Source organism: Choloepus didactylus, chromosome 4 (genome assembly GCF_015220235.1).
Source record: "Choloepus didactylus isolate mChoDid1 chromosome 4, mChoDid1.pri, whole genome shotgun sequence".
NCBI classification, from domain to species: domain Eukaryota; kingdom Metazoa; phylum Chordata; class Mammalia; order Pilosa; family Megalonychidae; genus Choloepus; species Choloepus didactylus.
In genome coordinates, this window is record NC_051310.1 from 105,781,858 (window position 1) to 105,797,593 (window position 15,736).

The 15,736-nt window shown below is 35.5% G+C and overlaps 1 protein-coding gene across 2 annotated transcripts in view; it reads right to left on the bottom strand.

Annotated features, from left to right (window-relative positions):
- The window catches only part of ARIH1 (ariadne RBR E3 ubiquitin protein ligase 1), a 163,928-nt gene that overhangs the window by 135,167 nt on the left and 13,025 nt on the right, over positions 1-15,736 (bottom strand). The window contains exon 2 of one of the 2 annotated variants that reach the window (XM_037833496.1): positions 2,721-2,788. The exons of the other annotated variant lie outside the window; for it this stretch is intronic. Within the exon in view, the coding sequence (XP_037689424.1) occupies positions 2,721-2,788 (68 nt within the window). The remainder of the gene's footprint in view (positions 1-2,720; positions 2,789-15,736) is intronic. 2 annotated transcript variants of the gene reach the window in all.

Genomic DNA, 15,736 nt, shown 5'->3' on the forward strand with positions numbered 1-15,736 from the left:
ATGTAAGAAACTGACCATTTATCTTGGGATAGAATACATATATTAAGTCAAGTTACAAACCCACTACTTAATAAATCAAGCCCTCGACTAGAGGCTTGCTCTTGCGAAATTTAGGGTTGCAAATAGGAGGCTGTGCCCTCCTTTAATTATGCCTAAGAGGCAACTCCAAGGACCCTCTTTGGTTTCTCAGAAGTGGCCTTTCTTTCTCTAAGCCCAACTCAGCAAATAAATTCATTAACCTCCCCATCACAAGTGACATGACTCCCAGGGGCATGAATCTCCTTTGAGATTTGCTCTATAGCTGCTTGTTGAATTGTGCCTTGAAGGTCTTCACCTTTCTGTATATACCTTTTATTGCATAATAAGAACTGAAACTGTAGAACTATATAATCGGTAACAATTTTTGAAATTACCTATATGAATGCTTGTAGAGCCGTACATCGAGAGATGACACCTTTCTGTATGTATGTTACATTTTACAATAACGGAAATGGCTGAAGTTGTGGAACTGCAACCCATGACATACTTTGAAATTTGCTAACTACTTGTGAAATCATACTTTGAAAGTTATCACTGTTATGTATATATGTTAAAGTTCACAATAACAAAAGGTGATGGAAAAGAGGTTTATTAGTTAAATTTATAATTGTAATTATTAGGAGACATAATCGCTCTTTTTGTTATGATACACATGTATTTTTTTCCAAATATTAGATTGGTATTAAGAAAAGGTGCAGGGAATAGGTAAAGGTAATTCAGAGAAATATAAATTAAAACAACCAGACATTTCCTTTATCAGACTAATGAGAATGTTAAGATTCATAATAGTGCCAGTAAGGATGTAGAGAAAGTAACAGTCATACACTGTTGATATAAAGATAAACTCATGTAACTTTTTTGGGAAATAATTCAGCCTTATTTATAAAAATGGAAAAAGTCTATACACAAAGTTCCGCAAACTCACTCACAGGTTAGAAAGAAGCAAACCTACCTCAGGCTAGTAAAATTAAGGAAGGAAAAGACAGGGAAGGAAAGGAAAGAAGATACCACCACACAGAATCAACTAAATGTCCAAAAATAGGCAAATGATCAATAAACTCTTAGGGTCATAATAAAGAATACTATACATTTGTTAAATCCATAGTATACTGTTGAAGGAAAAAATAGCAAATTGTACAGAGTGGAACTGGAGCAGGAAATGGGAAAGGGCACAAATATGACTCCATTTTTAATTCTAAAAACATACTTCAGCTGTAGATTAAAAGTTTATTTTAAAAAAAAGTTTATTGACATAAGAAAGTACTGTATTTTTTAAATCATATCTTTCTGAGCAATGATTTAGATCAAGTAAAAAAGTTTCCAATTTCACCCCCTTACTAAGAATCCCTTTCCATAAACGCATAATAAACTAACCAATTTTTTAAAAGGTACCACAAACATGCATTTTAAAGAGCAGAAAATCAAGAAACAGAAGTTACCTTTGAAGTGTTAATGGTAGCACAGCTAGGCTTAAAACCTAGAACTCAGAAATTCAGAACTGTTTTGCTTTGTATTAAGTTGGACTGCTAGATCTGACAATGTATCTTCACAATATTCATTTTAATATTGCTATACCATACAAAAGGAAAAACTGATTTATTTAACAAACCATAAATACCTAAAATACATTTGAAGAAGGTACTAAATATCAAATAACAAAGCAAAAAGGTAACAAGCAAAAAGATTTCCAAGTCCAAAAATTTTAAAAAGGCCATCTCAGAACACACCAAAACATTTGGTTTCAATACTACTGATTCAGAATATCCCTACTCTGGTATGCCATGAAACTTCACTTCAAAAATCTATGCGACAGACCAAATACAAACTTTTACCTACCGTTTCATTTGGGAAGCTTTGAAAAGCACTACATTAATTTATTTAGAGAAATACAGCCCCTTCCTTTTAAGAAGTATAACAAAGAAAATGGTATTACTAGTAACTGCATCAATCAGTCATTCCTATACAGTGCCCCACTTTACAGCTAATGCTAGAATGATACAAGCCAACCTAACACTTTGCCTTATAATACAGGCCTTCCATTTCTTTTTCTTCTGTTGCCTACAATTTTAAAACTTACCTATAATTTAGGTTTTAACATTCAAGTACAAAAATACTATTATCTTCCATTCTAAAGCAGTATTTAAAAAAAAGCTAGAAATTGTGATTTTAACTGAAAGAAATGTTACCAATTTAAATCAAAATCCCAAAGTTTCCTTATAAATTTAGCTAAAGAACAACTTGGAAGATTTAGATTATTTTCATCAAAATATTAAAGAATCAGGAATTTAAATATTTAAGTACATGCACAGACAGATCAGTATCTTTCCAACTTTTTTTCTTCCCACCATTTTACAAAAGGCATCCTTTGTTTCTAAAACCAACCAGGTCCATGACACCATTAATATCTTCATTCAATTAATCATCTATTAGTATTTTTTACAAAGATAGTGATAAATGCCAATTTACTTTGTTGAGTGTTAAGTAGTCTTCTGATTTAAATAACACAGTGCCCATTATAAACAGATACATCAAATTTGTATTGTCAAAATAAGCTTTTCAGAATGATTTACAGGATAACAGTGTGCCCTTAAATAATTAGTTATTTCCTGCCAATGAGTGTGTGCACATATGTGTGTTCAACAGGCCTTTTAGAACTTGTCTTTGTAATGATTCTGTCCTACCTTTGCTGCTGCAGCCCGCCTGTCCTTTGCATCAATGAATTCATACTTCTGGAAGTACCCAATATGCACTGTAACAGACAGATGGACAGATCAATGGGCCACAGCGGCAAAGGCCAGATAGACAGACTTGTTAAAAATTAAAATCAAGGAATACAAAGGGGAAGGGGGAACCAGAAGGACACACATACCATACACTATAGTAAAACACATGAACTTGACATCTGCAAGCCCTTCACAAGATGATCATGCTGCCTACCTGTCTTGCCCCAGTTCCTACCACTTTATTTTCCAATAATTTTAGCGATTTTCAATTCCTTATTGTTCATTCAACATACCAGACCATTAACAGCTTCTGCCTCTGTACATTCCAGTCCTCCTCTTTCTCTGTCTGGAATGCCATCTTTAACCCCATCTGCCTAGTGAGTCATTATTCATTTTTCAAAACCTAGCTCAGACCACCTCCACCAAGATTTGCCAGTCCTTTCCAGAAAACAGTGAACATTCCTTCTCTGACCTTCTACTTCTGTTGCACAAATCACTGTACTGTAATTTATTTACAACTGCCTCTTTAAAGAGTTGTCCCGTATCTGTATTCCTCTAGGTATAGTGTCACAGCTAAAGATTTTACTAGCTGGTAAAATCAATCAGGTACCCAACTTATATCCCAATTAAACTGAAGCATTATTTTTAGGGACCTATTAACATCAGAAACGTAAAAAACACAATCATAGCATGACATAGAAGGTATTAAAAGAAAGATAAAAATCAGGTTAGGGGAACAGTGAAGATTCTGCATTTAAGAGCAAAGTATTAGGAATTAATACATTAATAATACTAACTGCCTCTGAAGGAGAGAACCAGGTAGCTGACATATAAGAATGGGGGAGATGAATTATCTTATGTACTTTATGAATTTTGTGTTAAATCAAGCAAATATGCACACAGTCAAAAAAAAATAAAGTTTTTAATTCCTAAAAAAAGTTTATCAATAATCTATCTTACTTTGAAAGTTATCACATTTCTGTATATATGTTATATTTCACAATAGTCTATCTTAAAATTCTAAAACTTATCAAAGCATTTTTTAAAATCAGAGGTTATGGATACGAGTCATGTTAGCCTAGGCGTTTGCACCCTTATTTCTGTATTTTGTTTTGGCTACACAGAATAAAGAAAATCCTGATTCACAAAGAAGTTTGCATAGCAATTTAAGGGTATTCTTCACTTAAACTGACCCCAAAGCTTGAAAAAGATGGCAGAAAACATTTTATGTGTTGCTAATCAGCACTGTCTAGCAAAGGCTGGTATTTTTAAAGATGCAGAGTCAGAGGAAATATACAGGACTCAAAATCCCAAAACTACCAATAATATAGCAATATCAAGATGAGTTACCTGTTCACTAGTAACTGTAAACACCAATGCTCTATAGTGACTGTACGCACAAACAGATCTGCCTTAGCCTTGTCTGGGATTTAACTTAGCAGGGTGTACATGTGCTGCTGTAGCGTTCTACCTTATGTAACTTTACCTGAGCACACATGCAAAGGCCTGAATCCTAAATATCACTGCAGAATAATCTTCCTAATCAACAAATACATGAAGTAAAGCAACAGCTTTATTCTGGATTCTGTACAAATATGTGTTAGCATGGATGTATGTTAATACACTGGTTGTCTCCAATTTGTTAAGTTAGTCTTTAAAATTATACAAAGTGCTCAAGGAGGAAGGGAAAGAACCAGGTAAGTTCAAGTGAGAAGGTACAAGGAGACAGACATAAGCTCAGTATATGGTAGAACTTTAAACCAGAGCTGTTCAAATATGAAATATGGGGCCTCTGGAATTCGCTGTAGGGGTTAACTCTGGTAGAGGTTTAAGAATAGGCTCAGGAAACATTTTATAGGGAGGTATACATGGAAAGTGGTTTGGCCTGTATAACCTTTAAGATTCTTTGTTAAGCTAACTCAATATGAATCAAAAATTGTGCTGACTCCAGAATGAAACAAAGATCAGTCAAATTTACTGACATCCTTAATTCTTCAGCTTTTGATTAAATATTATGCTTTCATTACTAAGGGCAATTACAAGACCTTTGTGACTTTTAAAAACCTATTTTCCCTTGTTTGGCTTTACAGTTGGGTGAAATGTAACATTACAAATCAAGTTTCAGACAGTATGATATATTCTGAGAACCTGGCGAAAACTATACTAATTTGCAATGAATTGTGGTGATTATAGAAAACAGACAAAATTTTAGAGCCAATGAAATCAAACTTATATTTAAAAAAAAAAACACTCCAGTTTAAAATAAAAGATTGGTGAATAAAATTATGTATACATATTCTGTTTTCAAAGACATATTATTTTCATTTTAAATAACAAATAATCTGACACTTACTCCATCTATTAAAGATTCCCCCTTCAAAAGAACTGAAGAAGAATAGGTTTAAAGGTAAAGGCATGTTTCTCAAATTTAAGTTTAAATGGTGGGTAGTATCAATAATAAACTCATCTGAGAATTTCACAAAAGTACTCTTTTTTAAATATACAAAATAGGTAAAGTCAGTTATTCTCCCTTAAAACGAGCATTGGTTATATAGTGTACCCATAACAATTTTACAATGCTTTTCTTCCAGAATCTCTTGGTCCTTCTGTCAGAGGGAAAATGGTGGGCTTTGTAGACCACTGGTCTTAATTTATAATTTCAAACATAAATCATGAATAAGTTTTACATAATATATATGCATTCTAGAACTTAGGTCAAGCAGTGGAATTATTTTGTGTTAAACTAGGATTTAAAATGTTTACACTGGACTATAAAATAGTAAATGTTGTAATAGCAATTTCTGAAATTTTCTTGAAGACATATTCCAAAAGTTTTAGATAGGACATGTACTATAGGCTTCTGACTCTACTCCACTTATCTGGATTCACAGGCCATAGCAATGAAGTCACAAGTCAGAGCCCAGTGACATAGTCTGTGCAAGACAGTCTGCTGGGGCACAGAGCAGGGTGGAGAAAGGTAGAGTGTGGATCTGGAGAGGCAAACAGCAAATACCCAGCACACAAGAAATAATATTTTATTTCTATTTAATGATTCAAAATACTGAGTTACAATCCCAGTTCTGAAAACTTAGGCAAGTTATTTATTCCTCTAAGCCTCAATTTTCTTATCCATATAATAGTAAAAATTTCATCTACTTCACAGAATAGTTGTGATGATTAAAATCTGAAATGAATGGCTGAGGAAAAAAAAGAAAGAAAACATGTTAGAGATCGAGAAAGAAGCGTTAATTCAGTAAAGACAGTTGCAGAGAACGGTGATCAATTCACAAGAGGAAAAAAAATGGATCTAATACCAATATTTATTTTTATTAGTCATAAAATCAATTTTAAAAAAACTCATTCATAATTAATTTTGACTACTAACTCTATGTTTGTTTAACAACTATGTTCCAGGAACTGTGCTGGGCAATGAGACTACCAAAATTAGTATACTGGTCCTACCCTCAAGGATTTCAGAGTCTAGAGGGAGAATAAATAATGATAATAAAGAGACAGCTTATTAAAGTACATACAAAGTTCTGAAACCCACTCGGAGAGGAGATCAAAAAAGAAATGGTAATTAAAGTGGGTCTTGAAGTTGAAGGAGTTTATCAGGGGGAAAGCATGTGATGTAAAGGAAAAAGCCTTATAAAGGCACAGAGAAAAATTTCACCAGGAAGGTCAATATTTTGCTATGCCTGGATGAGTATGACTAGTAGATAGAGTAGGCAGGGGCCAAACTATGGAAAGGATGATCTACCATGTTAAGAAATCTTTTATCCTAATCTACATCCCTAGTAACCTGGCTATTGGACCCCAGGCATGGAACATGTTCTGCGAACCCACTCTGCCAAGTAGGTTCCTCCTAAGTACCACCACCTATCCCACTCCACCCTCTACTTAGTGATGAATGGTAAAGATTTGGTATATCTCCTCAAACCATAGATTTAAATCAATTATGAATATGTTTGGACACTGTCAAACTGAATAGGATGACTGACCTTTAAGAAAGGGAAATACTTCAGCATTCCCTGAAAACTCTTTGATGACTGTACTATTCTCAAAAGCTGCAAAGACCCTATTTTCCATCAAAATCACCCTTTTCATGTTCTTCCAATTTTTCTGATTTTGCCAAAGAGGGCCTAGTAACTTTTAATAGCTTTCAACATGACTCTACCCTTCCATGAAGGTCATTATTTTCCTTCTTTCCTAATAACCAAATGGTCACTTTGGAGGGCAGCGCTTTACTTAATTCAGCAGCAAAGAGAGGCCAACACACAATAAAAGTAAACCACACACCAGGGTTTACATGGTATAAAAATAACACTTCAAAAGACAAACTGTCATGGTGTAGAATTTCTGGATAATAGCAACACTAAACCAGGCCAGAGCAAGGCTGGGAATAGGAAATAACTGATACCAGGCAACACATTGATAAAGGCAAGCATGTTAGGTCCTGAGTTACTGCCTTTACTATCAATGTTTATTTAACATGTCAGTTTGCCCTGCCTAGACTATTAGCCCAGGAAACAAATGCACTCCATCTTTATACACTTTCTGCCAAGCACATGTGCCTGGGGGAAATATAAGAATGTAAAGGTCTAGTACAGATTAGGCAGAACATGGTTCTAGGAAGAAGTAGGGTGGTTTTTAGGGATAGTAAAAGCCTAAAGAGGATCAAGTTCAAGATACACAGTGGCATTAGATCAGAGAGAAAGGAAGGTTTTGGTCTTTTAGCTTCCTATCTGGTAAGCAGTTACACTAATTATCCTTTGCCATTACTTGAATCTAATAACTGGAAAAGAATGTTGGAAACTGTCAAGCCCAAATCTTTCCTTTTATAAGGCAAATTCAGCCTAAGGATTGAGTTAGTCTAAGGTCACACCAATAGTAATATAGATAGGCCTAGACTCTATTCCTAGACTGTAAGGTACAAGAGTTTTATGAAATTATAGAGAATGTGAATTAACAGATATAACAGATAATGTAATACAATTAAGAGCTTTATAAATACTTGTTTGTCCTACCTATGATTTTGGTAAGACTATGTTGGGACTGCCCAACACAGTTTAGAGGACTTTCAAGGTCACTTTTTATTACTCATTAAGTATAACATCATTTTCTTTTTAATCTTATGATCCTGGAACTAAAATCTAGCTTTACAGCCATATTTCTGTCTTTCCACATGGTATCTGTGGTAGCAGGCCTCCAAGATGGCCCCCAAAGACCCCCAACTCTTGGAATTTGTATAATCCTCCCATACTAAATAGGGCTGACTTGTGTAACCAATGCAAGTGTAACCAAGAAATCAAAGAGTATGACTTCCAAAGCTAGGTCATAAAAGACAATACAGTGTCCATCTTGTACTCTTGGGTTATTTGCTCCGGAGTAAACCAGCTACCATGAAGTGAGGACACTCAAGTAGCCCCATGAAGAGGTCCAAGCAAAGAAGAACTAAGGCTTCCTACCAACAGTCATGTGAGTGAGCTTTCTTGAAAGCAGTTACTTCAGCCCAAGTCAGGCGTTTAGATGAATGCAGCACCCACTGACAAGATGATGACAACCTCAGAGACCCTGAGCCAGAACCATCCAGCTAACCATTCTGAAACTATGAGATAATAAATGTTTGTTGTTTTAAACCACCAAGTTTTAGCATAATCTGCTATGTAGCAATTAGCTACAGTAGAAGATCTATTTTAGTATTAAGTTTTCAGCATACAAATACAGAGAGAACTTAGGTACAAGAATTTGGCTTAGTCACAAAGTACAACTACAAGTCTGAAAAGTACGGTATAGCAGAAAGAGCTAGCTTTTTATAAAGTCAAAAAAACCTGGTTTCAATTACCTTCATCGTCTCTTATTAATAAAGGAAAATACCTGCGTGTATACATCTCTTACCTTCTCTAACTTCAATTTACTAATCTCTATAATGGAGACAATGCTATCTACTTTGGTGGGGTTTTGTAACAAATCAATACACATGAAAACATCTAACATACTCCACTAAGAGCAGCTATTATTATCACTGTTGTCAGTGTTCGTTAAGCCCCACCTCATATAAAAATAAATAGGGTTTTTTACCCTCCATCCTGTTATTTTTCGAATCCCAGACAGAAACCTTACTCCAATCATTAAAATATAATACTTTCTAGCTAGAATCCAAGTTCAAAAGAGCATTCCACAGTCCACTAACTGGTTATTGTTCCCATGGAATGCATGCTTCAAAAATCCTACATATATTCCACAGACTAAGGGTATTCATTTTAAAAATATGTATTGTTCCCCTTCCAGGTAGGAAAGATAAGCTAAGAGATAAGCTAGCACCCCCACCAAGAACTAAGAAAAGCCAGATAATTTCCAGAAATCATCTGTCTGAGGACAGTAAAGAGCTGCCAAAGCAACAAGAACTGGAAGAGCTGGTGAACTGACATCTGCAGAGACTTTTACCCCGGGGGCAAACAAGGAGCTGATGGTCTACCAGAGACAAGGAGAATTAAGGTTGCTAATTAGCTGGCCTTCAAATGAGATTATCCTAGTCTGTCCAATGTAATTACAAGGGTCCTTCAAGTGGAAGTGGAAGTCAAAAACAGGATAGAATCAAAGGGATATTTGAAGATGCTATGTTGCTGACTTTGAAGGCGGAAGAAGCAACCAAAGCCAAGATCTACAGGCAGCCTCTAGAAGCTGGAAAAGGCAAGGAAACAGATTCTCCCCCAGTGCTTCCAGAAGGAACACAGGCCTGCCAACTCCTTGATTTTAGCCCAGAGAGATCCATTTCGAACTTCTGACTCCCCAAACTGTAATAATGTGGTTTTAAGCAACTAAGTCTGTGTTAATTTATTTTAGCAGCAACAGGAGACCAATACACAAAGTAACTAGCAGAGTTGTTACTTAGAATGGGTCTCATGCAATGACTGGTCTTCCCCTCAGTACATTTGCTGAATCCTGGAATTGCACAGAGCCAGAGACTAAAAATCTAAAGGTAACGCTGGTAAGGCGCAGAGTGGTGCTTTCAGTCAATGATTAAAGTTTGAGTGGGGAGGAACTGCTGAGAATACAGCAGGTACTTAAAGGTGAATACTCCAAAGGGCCAGAGCAGATCAGAAATAGACTGAGATATAATAAAACTAGAACTCAGATTTATTAGAATAAGGTGATTATTCACCACTTTAACTGCCTAGGTGAAGGAAGAATGAAAATCTGGATAAATCCAGCATCAGAGACATTTTGGAGACAGCCGTTGAAACCAAAACCAGGACACAAGCTAAGAGATGAAATCCAGAGTTTGCCCCAGAGAAGCTAAGAGAGGAACCCCAGACGCTTAGAGAGAAAAACCCTGGGAAAAAACAAAAGGTAGAAAATGGAATCACCAGAAAATTAGTTTCTATTAAAAAAAAAGGATTTTCGGAATTGAAAAATACAGTATCTAAAATTAAGAACTAAACAGATGTGTTTAATGGCAGATGAGACACAGGAGAATACAGATTTAGAGTACTGCAAGATAAATCAGTAAAATTATCCAAACTAAAACACAGAGAAACTGGATGGAAGATACACATAAGAACACTGGATACACAGAACATAATGAAAAGTTCTAATATGTGTAACTGAAGTCTCAGAAGAAAAGTAGATAAATGAGGCAGAACTGAGAATTTTCAAAAGATAAGAGACATCAGGTTTAAGAGGATCTGAAAACCCCAAGCAGCATAAACAAAGAAAACCACTCCTAGACATATTAATGGCAAAGACAAAATCTCAAAAGCACCCAGGTTTTTTAAAAAGATCCCTTAATTTCTTCCCAACAGAAACAATGGGAGCCAGAAAACCATGTAATTTTTAAAATACTGGAAAAAATAAATAAATAACTGCCAACCTACAATTATATTCAAGGTAAAAATATCCTTCATAAATGGAGGTGAAACAAAAATACCTAACATGTCAAAAAAAAAAAAAAAAAAAGGAAAAAAAGAAAAGAAAATGTGTTCAAAGTGCCCACTATGTCTTTTACTGTTCTGGGCATGAGGAATGACAGCAATGAACAAAGTTCCTGCTGTCTTAGAGCTTTCATCTTAATGTGGGAAGTCAGAATATAAACAAATTATTAGAATATGTCAGGTAGGATCTCTGCTAGCTCCTTGAAGAAATAATGCACTCCATTCTACCTCCAACTATCCTTCCCCAACTAGGCACCTCTTATGATTGACATTTTTTAGATTTCTTAAGTATAGAATCTAGTATTTTTGTTAATACCTATGCTGTATCTCACAAAAGCCATGTTCTTTTAATTCAACCTTGTGGGTGCACTCCTATTGTAGGTGGGGTCCTTTTTGATTAGGTTGTTTCCATGGAGACACGACCCCACCCATTGAAGGTGGGTCTTAATTAGTTTATTGGCATCCTCTAAGACAGGATAAAAGGCAGAGACATTTTGAAGAGAGTTCAGACACACTTAGAGAGAAAACACCCAGAGACATTTTGGAGACAGCAGTTGAAACCAAAACAGGGAGAGAAGCTAAGAGATGAATCCAGAGTTTGCCCCAGGGAAGTTAAGAGAGGAATCCCAGACTCATTAGAGAGAAACACCATGGGAAAAACAAGCAAGGATGCACAGGAGCTGAGAGAGAGAGGCTAAGACAGAAGCCCAGAGAGATTTTGGAGAAAGCAACAGAAACCAGAAGCCAACCCCGGAAGAGGACCAGCAGACTCTGGTCATGTGCATTCCCCATGTGACAGAGGTACCCCAGGTGCCACAGGTCTTTCCTCAGAGAAGGTATCGTCCTATTGATGCCTTAATTGGGATATTGTCAAGGCCTTAGAATTGCAAATTTGTGAACCCCGCTGTAAAAGCCAGTACATTTCTGGTATACTGTATTTGACAGCTTTTGCAAGCCGGAACAATACCCTTACAGCAGCTAATATAGCTTACATATAACTTTTTCTGATTAATCAGGAAATACCTATTCTTAATTTGTAACTTCATAATCCATTGCAAATTTATAGTAAACTCAGGCAATGTGGTTAGAGAATTAGGTAATCTGGTCATATCTCCTGTTTGCAAGCATACATCACATTTCTTTAATGATTCAGAAATAATTCTGATTTAAAGTAGTGATTCTGTTTGGTCTCCCTTTTCATGTTCAAAATTACTAGAAACCCGAAGAGTTTTGTTCATGTGAGTTTTCTCAATATTTACCATGTTAAGACATTAAAACAGAATTTTTCAAATAATTTAATTCATTTAAAGTAACAGCAATAAACCATTATATTTTAATATAAATGACATATTTTTATCAAAAATAACTTCTAAAAAATTTAGTGAGAATAGTGCACTATTTTACATGTTTCAAAGTCCAATAATACATGGCTTAAGAAAAAACAGCTGGATTTTTATATCTGCTTCTGCATTCAACCACATGCAATATGCTGTTTTGTTTGAAGAATATGAAGAAAATGTGGCCTCAGAAAGATATGTAGTCGGAAAAGGGAGGAGCACTTTAACAGCCTTTTCTGACTAAACTCAAAAAGCGGTAGTTTCTTAGGGCTCATTATAATTTAGAATCTGAAACCATTTCATACTTCTTGTATTACAATCTATTTGGTCTATCTTATACTTTAAATGAATCTTTTACCCATGTGAAACATCATGCACTGGTCATTTTGGAAAATACTGGTTCACTATCTACACAGATCTTTCAAATGTTGATACATTTCACTATGCAATATCTCATCAGCACTAGGAAGCTGTCACACTCCAGAACAGCAGATATAAATTTTCCAAAATTCCAATTTTCACTTGCAAACTCAAATTTTATCATTGGTAACAAATCCTGTCAGCCACTTTCCTTGAAATGACCAACCTGCTTCATTCATTTGAAGAAAACATCTGCTATATGTTTATTTGCCATATGTCTACATAACCATAGTTTGCCAGTGGTTCCTTCAAGTAGGAATGGTGCTCCATCAAAAAAGCCAATTTTTCAGCTCACAAGTCAAACAATTGCACAAATGTTTTTCCTTGAGACAGCCACCATACTTCAATAGGCAAAACTGCTTTACGCTTATCTCCCATTTTGTCACAGGGCTATTAAGATGTGCACTCAAGGGATAAAATTTAATAAAACTAATAATGCACTGCTTCATCAAGGACAATAAGTGAAACTGTTATTTTTTAGTATAAGTGTATGGAAGCAAAAATACAATAACTACCAGTGTAATTTGGTGCCACTGCTTTGATTTGTGCCAGTGGTATTACCCACCCATTGCTTCTGCACTATCAGTACAAATGTCAACACATTTAAAAAGGCAAATAACATCTAAGTATTATAAAATAGTTTTGTTCTTTAAGAACCACTTTAAGAACTGCTGTATTAGAGTGACTCAATTGCCTTTAACAGCTATATAGTCACAGAAAGTGCCAGGAAACTACATGCAAATAAAGTTTAATCTACACGGGCCTCTTGTATATTCAGGGGTCTTGAAGAGCTTATCTTTTTGGAATTTAAACATTTTTTTTTTGCCATCTTCTAACACTATCACTTTGGCATTGTAACAGGAATCATAAAATAACTTATTAGCACCTCTGATTATATATAGATCATTCTCTCATCCAATATGTGGTCATCAAATATACACCCAAATAAATTCTCATTGTTTTATTTATCCCATCACTAACTAAATGGGAATAATTAAGTTATTTTTAAGTTAATCAAGATATTAGCGAAACTATGGACTGTGATATAATAGGCACAGGCCTATTATAAGAAAGACACTGGCTAATTGGAAAATGGAGAAGTAGGCAACATGCATAATCAAAATTATAAAAGGAAGGACTGAAGAACAGGGTAATTGTTAACTTCAGGGAAAAAAAGTTTTCCCTTTAGGCTTCCAAAATGATAGTCATAAAAAAACTGCATCCAGAGGATTACCCTAGGAACAATGGATGGAAGTTAACAGAGCAGAATTCCTTTCCTTTTTTTTTTTAAATCAAAAGGGTCAAACACACCACAAAACAGCAACTGTCATTTACTTGTAGTCAAGCAGAGACTGGTATGCTACAGAAAGGATCTTTTACTTAGAGGACATTGGACAGGGCCTCTCTACCTTAGCTATGCATTCAAATAATCCAGGTAAGACTTCTGTTTAATGACAATACCTGGTCTAAACTCCCAGAGACCCATTTACTTTGTCTGGGAAAGGGCCTGGGTACCTGCATTTTTTTTTTTTTTTTTAATCTAATGAATTCTGAATAAATTCGACAGACTGCATCAATGTTATGCTGTGCTATTATTTTCAAAGATGTTATCTTTGTGGAAAAATCAGGGAAAAGCTGCATGGGCTCTCTCTGGATTATTTCTTACAACTGCAAATGAATCTACAATTATCTCAAAATAAAAATCACATTAAAAAAAACAATAATTCTAATATGTAGCTAGGGTAAAAAAAAAATGAATTGAAAAATCTCAAATTCTTGCCAATCCTCAGACTGTAAACTATTTCAGTCTTAGCTATTGAAAGGTAATTAAGGTTTAATCATACTACACAAAGCCAAATACAAATAATTTGTTGTTAATCCAAAACTAAAAATCCAAACTACTATGCCCTCCCATTAGTATAGTCCATGAAATTAACATTATACAATAGTTATAGTCACCTCTTGGACTGAATCAGATATAGCTAGCTAGCTAGACATATAGTATGGCAGGCAGCCACTAAGGTGGTGCCCAGTGATCCCATCTACTGATATTCATTCCCTTGTTTAATGCCCTCCTCGGTGAGGTCTGCATTTGGTTACTCACTCCCAACAAATACAATATGGCAAAAGTTATAGGATGTCATTTCTGAGATTAATTACAAAAGGACTGTGGCTTCCATCCTGGGGGCACTCTCTCAGATTCCTAGCTCTGGGGGAAACAAGCTACTATGTTGTAAGCAGCTTTTCGCAGAGGTTCACATGGCAAGGAAGTGAGTGAGTGAGCTTAGATGAGTGAGCTTAGAAGGGGATTCTATCCAAGTAAAGCCTCCAGAACTGCCCCAGCTGACACCTTGACTGCAGCTTTATGACAGACCCTGAGCCAGAGGCACCCAAACCCTGATTCCTGACCCACAGAACTGTTTCACTGTATGTATGTGTGTGTGTGTGCGTGTGTGTGTTTTAAGCCACTAATTTCTGGGGAAATAAAGGACAAAAGACAGACAAACACAGCTACAGCAAGTCAAACCCAAAAGAGTGAATCTAATCTGATAACTTCTGTTTATCTTTCTTCATAGCATCAAACCCCCAGCCTCTAAAATATTATTTTTTACCATTTATAAACTCTGCTCTACTTAAGCTGATCTCACCATTACATAGACTCCTACCTCGTTCAGCTTCTTCAACTGGCTTCCTATCGATTCATCCATCCAAATCCTAGCTATCTTACAAGCAGCACCTACAGATATCTCTCTTCTGAGAATACCTACTATTATCCACTAAGCACTTGATTAACTACTTACTGACCTAATAGCTTTGAGTGACTTCAAAGGGATCATAAACTTGAGAATAAGTCTTCTCACATTCCCTTCAACATTTTGTACCACACTGAGGAGGTGCACTTACAAGTACCCAAGACCTTTTATCTCTCCCAGAGTATTAAGACAAAAGGAAACTCTGCTCAAAGTTTTTTTTGTTAAAAATAAAAAAAAAAAAAATCCATGAGGGAAGGAGGGGTGGAAAGAAAAAGCAATCCAATCTACAGGGTGGAATCTTACTAGTTTGAGTTGTACCTTTGAAATAATTGAATAAATGCCATCTTATCTGAAGAATAGCAGTAATGACGACAAATTTCTTCCAAACCTATGATTAGCCTAGTAAGTGTTGCAAAGGCTTTTGTTCCTTTTACTAGTTTCTTCAACAACTTACCTTCCATCATAAACCCAATTCTGTAGTAACTGATCACTAGTCATAACACATGGATAAACACTGCTGTTAAATTTCA